We start from the raw sequence: 17,254 nt of genomic DNA, 5'->3' as shown, positions 1-17,254 counted from the left end.
CAAGTTCTGTTCCAGATTGGACTGTAAATAGATATCCATACACCTGGCTGTCATTTGATGGCCATTGATGGCTCCTCTCCAAGAACTTGAAAAACTCTAGCCAGCAAAAAAGTGACTTAAAGGACTAGGACTTTAAAAAAGGTCTTTGTATTCTCTAATCTTCAGATGCCTCCTGAAATGATGCAAGAGTCACACTCATTGCTTTTCTATGCTTTTCTATACTATTCCACTGAAAAATAACAGCACTGATTTATCTCACTGGTTAAGCTACAGCAAGAAGTGTTGAGAAGGGATACTAAGGTGGGACAGACAGCTCATTTTCTAAGAGACATTACATGATGTGTGCAGGCACAGTGGTGGCTCTCCACAAGCCAGCTTTAGTCTATAGCAAAGTAGCTAGGCTTATCTGGTGCTGTAGCTGAATAACTAACTCCTCCTAAAAAGAGCTACAATGCTTCTGTACTTGAATTTAACATTAAGTCTGCTTGTAGCTGCAACATGTGAACTTAGATGTTTGAGTTGGCACTAGCCCTGGCATAGCCTCAAAACATCCCACTATGCTACACATGCAGCTTAAAGGAGCACTGGGAGGAGTCATTGGCACAAAGAATACAATTACTCTGTTGGTGCAGCTGACAGCTGATCTGTTAAGGCTAGCAAAGACGAAGCCATGATACCTACAAAGGGCAGGGGACTGGTCTTGGTGACCCAGCCAGTTCCTTAAAATTGTAATTTTTTTTTCTCCTAAACCCATCAATCAAAGTGGAGATCATTTGCCCGGGGGTGGGTGGGGGGAGATCATCTTGAGATAGCTTGTAGCAATTACTGTGACTTTATTTGACTTGGTTAAGATTTAAGGAAATATGAGAAGCTACAACCTCCTTTCCTCCTCCACAGAAAGGGGGAACAGAAGACACAAATGCAGTTCAAGGGCTTACAGAAAACCATGAGAGCTACATTTATACCGCCAAGAACTGAGAAGCCCCACAAATGTACAGAGGACATTTCATAAAATTCTTCAAAGTACCAACAAAGAAAGAGAATTATGCAGTCTCACAACAGGACAGAATCAGTAAGATAGAATTTTTCCTGTGATATCATGTCAGATATATATATTTTTTTAGCATAACAGAACAATAGACTAAGATTCCTCTTCTAAAGCTGCGAGGGTGCAAAACTAAGTCCTAATGGTGATCTGATGTTATAATTCTACAGAACAATCATCTGTGGCAAGCTGTTGACAGTCCCACACTTCCCATGATGTTGGGGGCTGACAGAGCACCTCAGAGAGGAATCTCAACACACCATAAGTGAACCCTATAGTGTGTAAACTTATAGGCTCAACATGAGCAGACTGCCTGATTAAAGAATTTTTCCTGCCCTGACTCTTCAGCACAATCACACACCACCACCCAGAAAACAGCACCTCTGGGAAACTCACTTTTCTCCCTCGACACCTCCAGCTAAATAAAAAGAACGCTTCTTGGCCAAATATGCCAGTAACCACTCACAACACAGCAGTTAAGAATCCCCTGTTCTTTCTCTGTGATGTCCAAATCATGACACAAGCTGGTCTGTAGTCACTACTGGAAGGCAGTATCAACCTCTCTTCATTATCTATTATGTTGGAGGTACATTTACTTCAGTCTGAAATGCTGTACCTTGCATTGCTCACTTGAACTATGCCAAAACCTCATTGCAGTGAGGGCCTAGTCTCTCTAAATATACTTGGGTTACATTATATTCTCTATAAAAGAATCACCTGCAGATAGCATGCAACTTTGTACAAAATCATGTTAGAGATGAACCTAAAGCAGACTACAGAACTCAGATTAGATCCTCTCCCCCTAAACCAAGGGAAGTGGGTACAAGTTAGAGAATTTCATCACTATATCCAGTCAAAATAGTATACTACAAGCACAATATGGTTCCTGAGAGAACTGATCAACTCCATCTCTTTACTATGATGCTATTCAGCCTTTAAGAGTTTTACATGATCCAAAAGCTGAAATTCTGTATGCACTACTGGCTTTCAGATGAGGTGTCCAAAAATAGAGTAAGAGAGACATAAGACAGCAAAGAAATCTCAGTATAAGATACTTTTATCGTGCTTAGTGATTTCCGTTACCCAGCTTCTAGAGAACTGCACTCCTGACATCAGTAATTAACAAGAATAAAGAAAAAGCTAATACAAAAGCTGCACACAATGGAAGTGAATCTAGACATTCAGAGCTAGTAATACATCTAGTGATCAAGTATAGGCAAAAAACATACTCAGTCAATGCTTTACGCATCATGCTGGCCCAGATTATACCAGTCACATGAGGTAGTTTAAGCAATTTACAGCCTACAGAAAGAGATAAACAAAGTACCAGGAGTTTAAATGTAGCAGAAAAAAAGACATGGCAAAATATTTAAAAGCACTTTCATACTACATAAGCTTTACTTCAACTGAGTTTCAGACTGTGCTTGTAGTCTCCCCCATCCCACTTTTTCATAAAGAAATGGAAGAAGAAAATGCCCAAGTTGCATATTTAACATAAAAGCCTTTCAAACCAGCAGGAAACTTTCAGTTCAATCATGTTTTATGTACTGAAAGGTTAAGTAAAGAGAGAAGCTTATTAGCACAAATAATATCATTCCAAGCTTCAAAACCAACAACATAGGCACTAATCAAGTTCAGGCTCCAACTGCATTTGAATGGAAGAAAAAAAAAAAAAAAAAAAGCACAACTATATGGCAGCAGGAAATGCTGAGGGCAATAGCAGGAGATGATGTAGACCATAACAGTTTTCCAAGAGAGCTACTCTCTCCAGTAGTTGGTATTCAATCACTCTTTCACGATAGAAAAAGAAACGCTGAGGCCCACTAATCTAAGAAAGGATGAATAACCAGAGTCACCCAGCTCTCGTTCTCATGCTATACCTGCAGGCACATCATTTCATCTTGATATGTTAATTTTCTTATTCTATAAGGCTGTTCATATGTATCTTTTGAAGAGATTGTGAGAATTAAATAGATAATTTGAAAGGAAATACATATGTAGGTCTTAAGAGATTAAGATAATTATTGAGGCAATGTTTCTGAGCAAGTATTGTGCCCCAATGTCTTGAAAGCTCAGTCAGTGAAGATCTCATGACTACATTTGTAAGAGCCTGGATGTTAGAATTCTAGCCAAGCTCCAATTCAGTGCACTTTCCTCTCTGAATCATCACTTAAGATCCATGAAGAATGAACAGGCAGCATTTTCATTTATTTCCCATATAAAACTGTTAGTGACTGGCCCTTCATGTCTTAAGGGACAGCAGAGTTTTACTCCAGAACTGGCTGCACTTTAATGATCAAGTTAGCTTTTCTCTGCCTCTAAGAATGGGTCATAGTGTAAACACATTACATGTTGTTTGTGCTAGATCAAATCTGTATTTCAGTAGTAAGAATCAGTATTATGTTTCTGTTTAAGATGCTCTTTCTAGACGCTTAATGGAGAAACAATTCATTGCACTGTAGCTGATGTGACAGCAAATAGCTGTTAACCTCTCATGAGAAGATTGCATCAGATACCAAGCCGGGGTAAGTTAAATTGACAACTGCCCTTGCTTAATTGCTTTTGAGCAGTTCTCTTTGAATTGGCAATGAGTTATTATCATACCCTGCTGCTATCCATTACCATCAAGATTAAGAATTTTTCGATGCAACCATAGAAAAGGTGAAAAAGGCTTTTATTACAAGTAGATTTAATTTAAAATCTATTAGTGAAATTTATCCAAGCATACAGAAGTAAGATGGGTTAGTATGAATATGCTTGTAAATTTGTTGCTTCTTGTAAAGGAGAAGATGTACATCTTACCAACTGTTAGTAGAGAGTCTGCAAGTACGAAAGATTTTAGCCTGATTTTAAATGAACACTAAAAACCTCAAGACTTATCTCAACCCCCAGGCTTTGGATAGTTCAAGGAAATAACTTCACTGGAGTTTCTCCTGGTTTCTCAGTTTGACCTCATCAAAAAGCCCAGATGACTTCACTTTCTTGTAATTAACATTTGAAGAAAAACATCATGAAAAGCAAAATCTACATTTTCCCTGGATGAAAACAAGTTCTAATGTTTCCTTGATATTATGATATACAGCAAAGCTCTGCATGAAGTCTTCTACATAAACATTATAATCACAGGAGAGATTAAATATTAAATGCAGTATTTGCTTACATAGTATGCAAAAATTGAAAATATTTATTGTATTTCAGGGTCTTTGGATAAATACTGTACATGGCTCCAAGATCTGATCATTTAATATATAATATTGAGTCATGAAACTACAGCAAGTCTCAAGAAAAACTTTCACATAGTAAACCAGTTTTAAACTTCAGAATCCATTTTAAACAGAGGCTTTATACTCAGGAATGAATCCCTCCCACATTAGCAAGTTTGTTATAATTTTTAGGAGCATAGTTTTTATTTCTGGACTTCTACCAAAGTATAACACACTAGCTTTGCTACACACACAACACTGAAGTAGGCAGGATTTCTTTCCCCCTGCTGCCCTCTCCTCTCAAAGTACAGTTAATTCTGCTTACTACACCAAAGTATGATCTTATTACTACACACCAGTTTCCTTGATGAGGCAGCAAACCCCTGTCTCCGGAAAACCAAAAGGTGCTGAGTTTAATTATAAAACTTACAAAACTTAAAGATGTGCATAAAACTACTCACACTATTTTTCCCCATTGATTCTTCCTCTATCTTCCCCAACTCTTAATTTTCACTCTTATCCACCTGAACTTGGCTGGCCTGCACAGCTGAAGCCCCAAGGTTATTTTCAGATTTGTGACTCTAATCAGGCTAACTTGCAGCCCAACTTGCAATTTGACCATTCGTGATAGAATTGCCCTAACAGCTCTTCCTACCATACATCAGATCAGCTTTATGACCTTCAGTAACAACAGCAGGAGCATCAGAATCTCCACATAAACCATCAGAAAGTGAGATGAATTCCTGTATCAAAGCACTGAGATTCCATACTGCTTGAATAGAGCTAGGGATCTAAAAAAAAATCCATTATCTTTAGCCACATGACATCAATATGCTATTTCTTATACTGTTGCATTCAGCTATACATATATATTCATTCATCCATCTTGTGGAGCCACTGGCAGCTAAGCAGGGACTGCAGCACAAAAAGTTACTAAGATCACATGAGGAGGCACAGTACCAAGCCAGGCCAGCCAGACTGGAACATGGAGGAAAGAGGCTCCTTAACCTACAAAGGTTTCTTCTCCACTCCTGCTCTCATACTACAGACATTTTTTTCCCCAAGAGCTAACTGATTAAAAAAACATTTCTATGCATAATGTGAACTCATTTGGAAACATTAAAAACTAATTTTAGGCACCCTTTTGAAATAAAAGCAGCAGTAACAACACCACTTTTAAAAGCAGTTTTGAAAAACTGTAGATCAATTTTTTCCCTTTCAAATTAATTTTCCTTTACTTGCTCTTCTGTGTTCTAGGAAAGAGTAAATGTGTCATGCAAATACAAACACATAGGGTGCTGCAGATCCAAAGAGTTTAGAAAAGGACAGGATAAGACTCTGGGGGCATTTTGGGACAGGATTCTTGGGTGTTTAAACTGTACAGTGCTATCAAAAAGAAAGAAAACCACAACGAATCTCTAGCAATTTGCACCAGCTGACAAAATGGCCACCAAACATGTATACCTCAAATTTGAAGCTCATTCAGATACAGCTGCTGGTGAGCAAGATAATAATGGCTAAGTTACATATGTTTGCCATGGTCTCTCATGCTATAAATCTGACATAATTGGTAAGCAATTATCTTATGTTCCTTCTGCATGCACAGCCTAGATTATGCTAATCTCTTTGCACAAGTGTTCTCAGAGTACTTGGTCAGGAACAAAGGCTTCCTTCCAGCCACAGGCTGTTACATAGCACATGGCTTTGCTGATGTTGCATGTCCTTTCTCAACTGTTTTCTTAAGAAGTTCCAGCCTTCCTCTGTGCTATTCTAGGCCCATCATCTAATAATATAAAAAAAGTTTTTCAGCAGCTCACAGACATACAGCCTTTAAAAGCTTAAAATATTTAGCTGCTGTTGCATCTCCTACCTGTAGAGCTTTGATTCATTTGATCCAGAAAAAAAATACAGGAAGGGCTACAATTTCAAGGCTAGATTTAAGAGGAATCTTTTCTGTTTATTCAAAAACAAGACTTCTTGTTTCACTGAGGTTTGTCTTTCAATTTATAGCTATAAAAATTCCATAGGAGAAAAGGGGACCAAGTTAATCTCTAATGTCATTTCACCATTCTCAACGAAATATCTTCAATAACTTAGTAGACATCATTAAAACAGTCATGAAAAGAGCCAAGTGGAATATACAGGAACTAACAGTACTGAGAAATTCACCCCTACTGCACATGCCACAACTTGCAGTACAAAGATGGCAAAAGGATTTGCATCTATTCAAACACCAGTTTCATGCCTTTGGATAGGGTTTCTGTAAAGTATCTTTGTTACTCTCACTACCAATATACTGATATTTTGCCTGTTTTCTTGCCTTTTAGTATTAAATTATATGTTAACCTTGTTTTTCAACTATTTCCCCCTTCTCCAGACAAGCCACAATGCTTAGCACTGTTTTGTCCTTTTGTGAGCAAGTTCAAGGAATTACCACCCATTAACTGGTAAATACTTTTCTGTCTAAGGAAAAGTAGTAATTGACTGTATGCATGCTGCTAATCTGCTTCACTGTTAATTAACGCAGATATACTAATTTCTGTGATCAAAAAAAGAAATTAAACCAAACTAGGATGCAAGTCTCTGCTTAAGATGACTGCCATTCTATGAGAAAAGTAAGATGCAACTTAACAATTTCTATTTATCAATATACATAGTTGTAGAAAGGAAGTAAGCACTTGTAACATGCTCTACATGACCCTCAGAAGTCAAGTTTGCAGGAACCTCTGCCTGCCAGAGAGCCTAAGTTACCTCATGCCATGACAGGACAGAAGGGCCACCCCAGCCTCTGTAGCTCCAGCACTGTCTAGTCCATACAGTTCAAGTGGGAAACCTGCTCTGCTGCACACAGTGAAGATTGTGCTGGGAAGACAGGATACTTGTTAAGGTACCACATTACATTTGCCACATCTTACATGGCAATATAAGAAGATATATCTTGTTAACAACACAAATTTTAGGTTAAAATAACTGGATATTTAAAAGCAAACATTAATATAACTTCCACAAAAGTCACAGCTACAAATGTTTAGAAGATATCCTCTTGAGAACAGTCAAGTTTCCAAGTGTTTGTGCGTATGATAATCCTCAGGCTGTGCCTGTGAAAGGCACCTTATTTGGAAGTCAGAGAACTCATCCATAACAGAAAACTTCAGTTAGGTAGTTTTAACACATGAATCATTTCAGAAGACCTGTAGAGTGCACCCTCAGGTACAGTCCAATCTCAAATTGTCCCTAGATTTTTGTCTTCATGGCATATGTTAGCTCTTCAGACATTCTATACCTCCTGCTCTTTTAAAACTTCTAATGATCCAGAAAAATCTCATATTTTGCTCCAGAACTCATTTGAATTCCCTTCCTTACTTGGTAGGTAGGCTGGCCATTCTTGCTCATTAGTTATTTCACTTCCTAGCTAGGCAAACATGTTATACTATACTCAGCCAGTAAGTAAACAGCCTTTCCTGCTCAGTCCCATTTAGCCATGTTAACTCTAACTCAGGGAAGACTGGCTTTTTCTTACAGGTATTACTTCAGAATCAGCATGTTCTAGCACTGGGCTGCAACTGAAGTCCTAAGTGATAGATCTCCATTAGCTTAAGATCACTTGAGCAAAACTCCCCAAATTCACTAGGATTTTGTCGAAGCCTAGAGTTCACTTTCTACACACAACTCAAACTGGACCTGTGTCACTTCCTTACAACCCCACTCTGAAGAGCCAGAGGTGAGGTGATAGTTTGCAATAAGCATCTGGTTGAATGACAGCAGAATAAAGCAGCAGTGTGCATGGGTGGGTGATCTATGTTGCTGTAGTCATCAAAAGCAGAATATCCATCATAACCAGCAGCTGTCTTCCCCTCTTCATTTGTTCTCTGCAAGGATTTTTGCATGTTGTAAATCATGAAACAGAAGCCACGGAAGCATATGTTGAATGAAACTACAGAAACATTTGATCACAACTCAAACATGTAGTCTCTTAAGCATCCGTTGCACAAGGTAATTTTCTGGTACAGGTTTGGACTTAGTGCTCCAAGTTGTCTGAAAAATCTCATAAGGGGGGAATTTGATGCTGTTATAAGTGTTCCCATTCTACCTGCTACAGTTAGTGCTGTTCACACAAACACCGCATACTTCACATGCCACATTGATCTGGATGGTATGCCATCCATTTTCGCTAGGCTGCCAGCTTATATCTCACTATAAGTCTGAAAACAGCTTCAGATGTTGTGATTTCTTTGTCATATAGAACAGATGCCTTAGTTTATAAGTTTCTACAATGTCTAAAAGACTCATAATTAAAAGATGAATCCAAACAGATCTATAAATAAAGGAAGTAAAAAAATGTTATTGAGATCTTTCTACACTTTGAATCTTACAGACAGAAAGAGATTATAATGAACACTCCAGAGCATATATGGCATCCAAAACGTATGAGACAGCATTTGGGAATGTCTGTTGGCAGAGCAAAAGCCACTTTCACAACTTTTTAAGTGACATTAGATCTTGTTAAAGTTTAATAAGTATAGACTATTTGTAATGTATAGTGAGTAAGTATAGTAAGACTATACACTAAGACTTTTGGATTACATTTTAATTCAGTGATGCAGAGAAGCAAAAAAAGGACCAGCAATTGGCTTTTGCCATCTCTCATTACCAATACAACACCCAAGTGTAAGGAAGTCAGAATTCAGAAAGTAGCATCAAAAAAGTATCAAAAAAAAGCTCCTGAAAAAGTCAAGTTGCTAAATTTATGTGTAAATATAACATTAACACTGTTCATCTTTGCTTTAATACATTTTCCCCCCACTTCCTCCTCCAAGTGCTTAATACACACCAAACATAACATTGTCACATCTACAGTATTCTTCCCCCCCAATAAAGAAAGCAGTATATATATATACATATATATATATTTTAAAAGATGCCAGGATTTAAAATTTCTGTCATTCCAGGGGGCAGGGGGAGGAGAGGAGGAACTACAAACTAAATAACTGTAAATATCACAAAAAGAAAGAAACTAGAAGTGGTTCACAACCATATTTGAACCAATTCGAATCTTAATTTTAAATGGTTTAATTTTTAGTTTTATCCTAAACACTAATAAGTTCTAGCTCTAACCTTTGCTTCAAAACCATGCTGCAATATGTCAAGTGCTTCAGTGAGATTCTGAATATCTTCAATTCCTTTAAAAGTCAACGGCATTCCCATTAGGTCCATATGTTAACCACTGGCATTCCTCCTATTTACATATACTTTATCTAAGTGTGTGTCAAACAAACAGCTCTGGAGCTGATACAAAGCCTGTCCCTATCCCCCACTCTACTGTGAATTAAGACATAAAACACTGGACATATATTACAAATACTACAGAACAATTTATTAGAAGATAATGATGTTAATTTTGTTTAGAAAGGAAAATGAACAACCAACCACACCCCCACACCTCCTAACCTAATTTCTAGTCCTAGTCTTCTATTTTTCTCAAAAAATTCCAGTGTCTCCCTAAAACCACCTATAGCTAAGTTTACCTACTCAAATAAATAAACAAAACAACAAACAAACCACACAGCAATACTCAGACCAACTCTTTCACATCATGTGAAAGCCCAATCAATTCTCATTTAACCTTTGAGGCAAGAAGAGTTAATTCTCTATTTCATTCTTTTCTTTCCGACAAGAGTAATACTCCACAGATTGAGTGTCATGAGATATTTCTATTTTCAAATAAATCTTACTGCTATTGAATCCCACAGGACTTACTGTACTCCCCCACCTCCCACTTGGTTCCATGTGTATTCCATTCAGCCAGATCTACAAAGCCATGAAGAACTACTTCACTTCTTTACCTAAAGAGATTAATTTGGTAAGTGCTGAAGATACCGGAAGCACAAAGTAGGAAACAAATGCTATTTTATAACAATGATTTTCTTCAAATCTGGATTTAGTTAACAGAAACTCAGGTCCGGCACAGACATGAACCTATCTGTACTCACTATGTGAAGCTGCAGAAAATCACCAAGCCCAGGCGCACTGTCAATCCGAACAAGGATGCCATCCTTCACTGTTGTACTGAAGCCCACAGCAAGACGATCTGTCCTTGTGCTTGGTCTGTCATTAGCTGGCCAGGTGTACAAGATGAGACCTCCACTCTTCCCAAAAATATATGTGGCACCAGCTACAAAACAGAAAACCAAACAAGAATGCATTAATTCACTATTTTATTTATTTCCCCAAACTAGTAGTAATGTTATGGCTTCCAAAAGGGACATAAGCAAGTAAACTCTTACACTAAGAGTGCTGAAATTACAGCCAGGCTGACAGTGGATACTGTAGCCACTGACAGTGAATAGAGAAGCTACTAGAAAAAAATAACAGATTATATGAGAGATCTGTTTCCAGACCCTGCTAGGTAATAGAAGGATTTTAGTATGCATTGTTCTCTCCTATGTTGTGACAAATGACACTGAGCTCTTCTTGATATTGGAAATGATTCTTTATCTGCTTTAAGACACACATGAAATGGAGATTTAGACTGCCCTCTCCACCTTCTCATATGCATTCTTCCTTCTACAAACTGGCAAAGTTTTTTGCAGGGCCGGAGTAATGGCTCTAGAACATGAGATACTAACAAAAAGTCTCGAAGACAAGACAACTTTTATCATACAAACAATATCTGTTCCTTTATCATTAGCCTCCTAGCCCTAGATCCAGCAGAAAACAACATGATTATTTTTTTAAGGAAAGCTTTTTAAGTAAAGTTCATCATTAAAATGAGCATGGACTCTAGACTGATACAAATACTTTCAGTAATGAATTTAAGTGTGTATGCATGTTATTCAAAACATCCTCATGTTCCTATATGCATAACAGCAGGGGAACCACAAGCAAGTCAAGTCACTCAAGACAGGTTCACTGTACATATCCTGCTGAACCACATTTCAGGTGGGAGTTCCTAAATAAATACAAGAAGCATTTGAGATAAGACAAGCAAACAGCGCATCAGGAATACATGATTTCATCAGATCTAATATCTGCCCAGACAATTCTGTAATACACTGCTTAAAACATTCAAAAAAGACACTACAACTCCTCTTCTCTCTCCCAAAAGAAGAGTTCACTAACCACTATACAGCCAACATGAAAACCCATGCCTTTCAGAAGCATAGGATGCAAAAGGAATATTTGACAACTCTCCTTGACACTGGCCTTGCCTTCAACCAAATACTATCCAGAGTGGGAGACCTTCCTTTTCCTGAACACTTCCTAAGATTTCAGTATGTCTAATCTACATATTTCCAGTAACATTTATTTTCATATTTAGCCTGGGAATGCATTCCTTGATCTTACTTTTAAGAACACCACCAAACCTCACCAGAGGAATTATCAACTCACAGGAGGAAGCAGAGAACAGTGTTCAGAATTCAGAGTTTCATTCTTGCTCAGAGTTAGGAGTAGGATTTTATCTGAGCTTCTTGTAAACCATGGATAAAAGACATGGCAAGTAGCATTACTGTCGTAGACCCAGAAGGCACAGGCAGGCCAGAAACAACATCGCATCCTGATGCCTCAGCCACTGGCTCTCTCAGCTCTTTTTACAACAGGTCACAAGCTGTAACAGTAAGTAAAAACACCCATCACTGCACCAGGCATAAGATACCTGTAGAAAGTACAGGGGAAGCTGTGTGCATTTTCCAGCTTAACTTAAGCTACAACCAGTGCTGATTTCTCTTTCTCATTAACCAGTAAAATCAAGTAACTCAGAACAGACTATGTATAGTTGGATACAGAAACAGGTTAGATTAGGTCACTTTTATGCTTGCCTACAAAGCCACAGCTCCAGTCAAGCTCTTTACAACCTGAATTCCAAATGGATACTATACAACTAATACAAATAATTGACACACTTCACTTAAGATGCTTCCTCTGGAAATCTCAGTACACATTATCAAGACAGATGGTAATATTCAGGCCATAGAAGGCAAGTGATTTGTGAACAGCTGACATAACGAGAGTGAAAATGAATCCATATTTCCTACCTTCTAGGTCTAGGTATATCCACCAGAATGTACCTTCAGTAAATTCAAACAAATGTGTCTGAAATCAGGATTAGATAGGAAATGTCACTCAAATTTTGAATTAATAAGAGCACACTGGCATACTGGAACAGTGAATATATATCACTTATGTTCAGAAAGGTTAGTTCTAGAGACTGAACTCAATCTCTTAATTCAGTTTGAGAAATTAAGATAGAGGATGCAAGACAATTGCAAAATATGTAGAAAGGGCTCCCCCCCCCCTTTTAAAATAAAAACAGCTCCTCTAGTACATCTGCAATTTTCTCAAATCAGTTAGAGATGATTGGATAGTGAATTATCCATGGCTTCCCTTCATGCACAGATATTTCAAACAGCCTACTATGAACTACATCAGAAACCACTTCCTTATTAGTTTGTTGTGCATTGCATTATACTTTGCTATGTCTTTCTTAGTCTGCAAGGTAAGACAACATGAGTTTACTCATTACTGATGGCCTCCTGGATTAAAACCCACTTTACAAAAGTATTCCTACAGGAATTGCAGAATCCTCCTTTTTTTTTTTTTTTTTTGTACTGGATATTGGGCCTTCAGCAGTAAAGATGAGCTAGGAAGAGAATTCTTCACTATTTATAAAGACAATTGCTTTACCTCTTACCTACCATCTAGCTGCAGGCAGAGCATGTCAGAGCTCCTGTGAGCACCAATTAGAGCCAATTATATCTTCATAGACCTGTCACGAGATTTAATCGTTTAACAAAGCCCATTTTCTCCTCACAGAGCACTGCTTGGGAATGGGTGGGTATATTTACAGTGCATCAGTAAAGTTTTTCTGAAATAGGAATAAAATAGTCACTCCACACAGAATATACAAGATAAGGAGATACTAAGAGAGATCATTATGTAAAAGAAAATGAATAATCAGAATTACTATCACATTGTAACCACACTGAAAAAAAACCCACTGACTGAAAATGTTTACAATTGACTGTAGCACCCATGAGTTTATGGAGTTTAAAGCCTTAAGAGAACTGAACAGGACAAACACTAAAATTACAGCCTTGGACTTCACAAGCAAAGATTTTGCCTTCTTTAAAACTCAAAAAGGTCCTGACATTTTTACTTAGTTGACCCCACTTTAAGCTGGAGAGGATGATCAGGCTGCATCAGTCTCCCTCCAGAGGTTCCTTCCAATCATAATTATTCTACAAGTCCACAAAATGTCACAAAGAAAAGCTAGGCACTGGTTTAAGTGAAGCATTCATCAGCTTTTTTCTTTTTTTTTTTTTTTCTTTTTTTAAAAAGAAAGAAAAATTAAAGTCTGTTCAACTTGAGACTTTCTCCATGCAGAAGTTCTTCCCCACTCAGCTGTGAAAAGTCCCAACTTCCATATTCCATAACAGAAGAGTTAAGTAATAATAATATAAATATGTAAAACCTCCTAGTGAGTTAAGAAATATTTAGTTGAAGATACCACCTCCACCTACAATTTTTAATCAGTTTACATGATAATTATTGCCCAAAGTCTTTCCTCTAAAAAAAAAAAAAAAAAAATAGAAAACAGAAAACAATGTTAAGGGAGAATATCCTTTAATCAACACAAAACTGCTATATCCTGCCTAAAACTAATCTTGTAAAGCAGTAGTCTGTAGTCTGCCACATTTGGACAAAATATAACTTCTTTTGTGCCTTAAGGATCCTTTGAATCTCCTCACATCATTTAAAAATCCTCTCAATTTGCATCTACTAAGTCATCAACCGTCCATTTTTGTCTCAGCTACACTAACTGTAACATGCAACAGTTTCACTATGATCAGAAAAATGCAACATTTGACAAGTATTGTAAGACTTCCATGCATAAACACTTAACTGGAGCAACTGTGCACGGATATACCTATGTGCATAGTACTCTACAAACACTCCAAAGAAAAAGTACCTTTTTAACATGAATATTACAAGGAAATCAGGACAGTTGAAAAGCTAGTTAGTTACCTGGGTTAACACAGACAATATTTCTTACCAGGGTCTTTTGTGACAATATATAGACCTGATCATGCTGGTAATTCACCAGAGAATATGAAGAATATAAACCTAATAACATCTTTCTACCTAAAATTACATGCAAGAACAGAACAGTCAGATACATCAACAGTGTCCAAACGCATGAAGTGCACTAAGTGTGCTGAAAACAGATAAAATTTATATCTAGTTTTGCAATAAACTGCAGAATAACATGGACAATTTGAGTGACTTTGTTACTTGAAATAATTTGAAATGAGCCAACTCTAGGGATGTTGAAATTTCTGTATTATCTAAAAAAGTCCTAGTAGGCATTTCCAATTTCTAGCTTCTGAGACAAATGATTTTCTTTAATCATTTCCACGAGTATTACCCAATAAACGCACCATAAGTTTCACTGCTTTACTAGATATAACATCTCTAACCACTCATATGTATTGGAAAAAAAAAATCCTTGCTAAACATTACCATGCCAAAAAAAAAAAAAAAAAAAAAAAGTATTCTTAAAGTTATGCCTACATAAAACATCCTCATAGGGAAAGCTACTCTCAAGTGAATCTGAATTTTATAAACCACTCAACTGTATGAGTTACTATTACTAAATAAATTGATAATTAAGAAAAACAACAATTGATCAAAAAAGTAGTGATCTGACTGACTTTTTAAGTCTTCAAAATGGTTTTAAAAGAAAGTGAGACATTAACAGCACAGGTATGAAGCAGTGTGCCAGCCCCTTTCTTTTGCCCTCCCATATCTGCCCAGGCATCACAGCCTCCACAGCAGTTATTTTTTGCTTGTCCTGTTGTGAGCTGTCATTCCAACCCCAAACTCTTAAATTCAAATGCAATGTTTCTCCAATTTTATTTAACTCCTCCTCTTCCTTTCTCAGTTCATATCACACTAAATCAAAGATTTTTTTTCCTTAGACATAATGATAGGTCTGAATCAGGACTTCAAAGGAAAAAAAAAGACAGAGTAAAACATCAACATCTCCTATGTATATACTCCTGCAAACATATATGTCAATGCACCTGCATTATGTTTGGAGTGGCCTACAAAATCAGGATACCCAAGGATGCCTTTGAGTTACTATGACTTGATCACATACATTGATCACATTCTGCATTATTGCCAGCAGGTCGAGGGAGGTGATCCTGCCCCTCTACTCAGCCCTGGTGAGGCCTCATCTCAAGTCCTGTGTCCAGTTCTGGGCTCCTCAGGACAAGACAGACATGGAGCTACTGGAGGGAGTCCAGTGTAGGGCTACAAAGATGATCAGAGGGCTGGAGCATCTGCCGTATGAGGAAAGGCTGCAAGACCTGGGCCTCTTTAGTCTGAGGAAGAGAAGACTGAGGAGGGATCTTATCAATGTGTATAAGTATCTGAAGGAAGGGTGTCAGGGGGATGGGGACAAACTCTTTTCAGTGATGCCATGCAAAGGGACTAGAGGCAGTGAGCACAAACTGAGCCACAGGAAGTTCCGCCTGAACGTGAATTGGAATTTCTTTCCTGTGAGAGTGACAGAGCACTGGAAGAGGTTGCCCAGAGAGGTTGTGGAGTCTCCTTCTCTGGAGATATTCAAAGCCCAGCTGGATGCAACCCTGTCTAACATGCTCTAGGTGACCCTGCTTGAGCAGGGGGGTTGAAATAGATGATCTCCAGAGGTCCCTTCCAACCTTATCTATTCTGATTCTATTAAAAAAAACAAACAAAAAAAACAACAACAAAAAAAAAACAAAAACAAAAACAAACAAACAAAAAAAAAACCTAGCCAAAATTAGGTGCCAGTAATCAAAATTAAAGCTTTATTATTTTCTCCTCAACCCTCCCCTCCCAGTACTTGACATAGGTCACATAAGCATGGCGCTTGCACATCTGTACCACTAGTCCTGCTCTTTCCCCATCTCACATTAAAAAGAAAGGTCTATTAGTATAAAGACCTACTTGATAAGAAAAAAGCTTGAAAAGGGTTTTAGAGGAACTAATCACTGTCTTCTGCATTTGGCCTCTCCAAAGAACCCATCCAAGAAGCAAAGACAAATCTGACACTTTTTATGGAATGACTGCTGAAACATCCTTTTATTCACCAAGAGCTTCAAATTGCCTAAGAACAAAGCCCTGAAAAATGCAAAGCTTCTAGTCTAATCCTTGAAGAGTAAGATTCTGTGCTCAAAAGAGTTTTCCTTTCAGGAAAGGAAAACCATTGACAAACCCTCCAAGATCCAGACTGATCACCACTCTCATCTTATGCTCCCTCAAAAAGCTGATATTCCTTGATACTAAACTGAAATTCCTTCCCAGCTTTAAAATTTGAAGGAGCTTCTCCTATACAAAAAGGAGGAGGAGTTAGGAAAACTGCAAGACTCACAAAATGAAAGCAGCAGTTCAGGTCATCCTTGTTTTCACTGCTTTTTTTCATTACAGCATCCTCTCAGTATGCATGCATAAACCAAAAATTGCACTGGACAAAATGCTACTGCTTATTAGTTACACTGCATTAAAGATATCTGAAGAGGGAAAAATGGAGATAGGAAGAGAGTGTTTTTGCTAGACAGTTCAAGATAGAAGGATCTGTAGTTTGACTACATACTAAATCCACAACCCTAGGAAGGTTGATTTCTTTCTGAAATCTGTATTTGCCATGGGGCAAGTGACCAACACAGGGATGTTGATCATCTCCTCGGAAGCAACTACTAAAATGGACTGAAGATGACCACAGGCTTACCAACTTAAACTTAACAGATTTCAGTTACAGTTCAGTTACATAAAAATTTGTTATAGTGGTACAGACAAGGATCCAGCTAGTCCACTGTCACTTCTGTGCCAGCCCAACATAGATACCCAGGGAAGACAGTAGAGGAAATGTATTTCCTTCAAGTACTCATCTTTTCAGCAGTTGCCTGAGCCTTCATGTGCTTTGTTTAGACAATAATCCCAAACACATCTTATTTCCAAG

The 17,254-nt window shown here is 37.7% G+C and overlaps 1 protein-coding gene across 1 annotated transcript in view; it reads right to left on the bottom strand.

Annotated features, from left to right (window-relative positions):
- The window catches only part of NRXN3 (neurexin 3), a 721,730-nt gene that overhangs the window by 243,068 nt on the left and 461,408 nt on the right, over positions 1 to 17,254 (bottom strand). The window contains exon 11 of the mRNA XM_062576209.1: positions 10,239 to 10,420. Within this exon, the coding sequence (XP_062432193.1) occupies positions 10,239 to 10,420 (182 nt within the window). The remainder of the gene's footprint in view (positions 1 to 10,238; positions 10,421 to 17,254) is intronic.

This window comes from Rhea pennata, chromosome 5, assembly GCF_028389875.1.
Source record: "Rhea pennata isolate bPtePen1 chromosome 5, bPtePen1.pri, whole genome shotgun sequence".
NCBI lineage: Eukaryota > Metazoa > Chordata > Aves > Rheiformes > Rheidae > Rhea > Rhea pennata.
The sequence above is the reverse complement of the archived record's forward strand: the minus strand, read 5'-3'. Positions and strand labels throughout refer to the sequence as shown.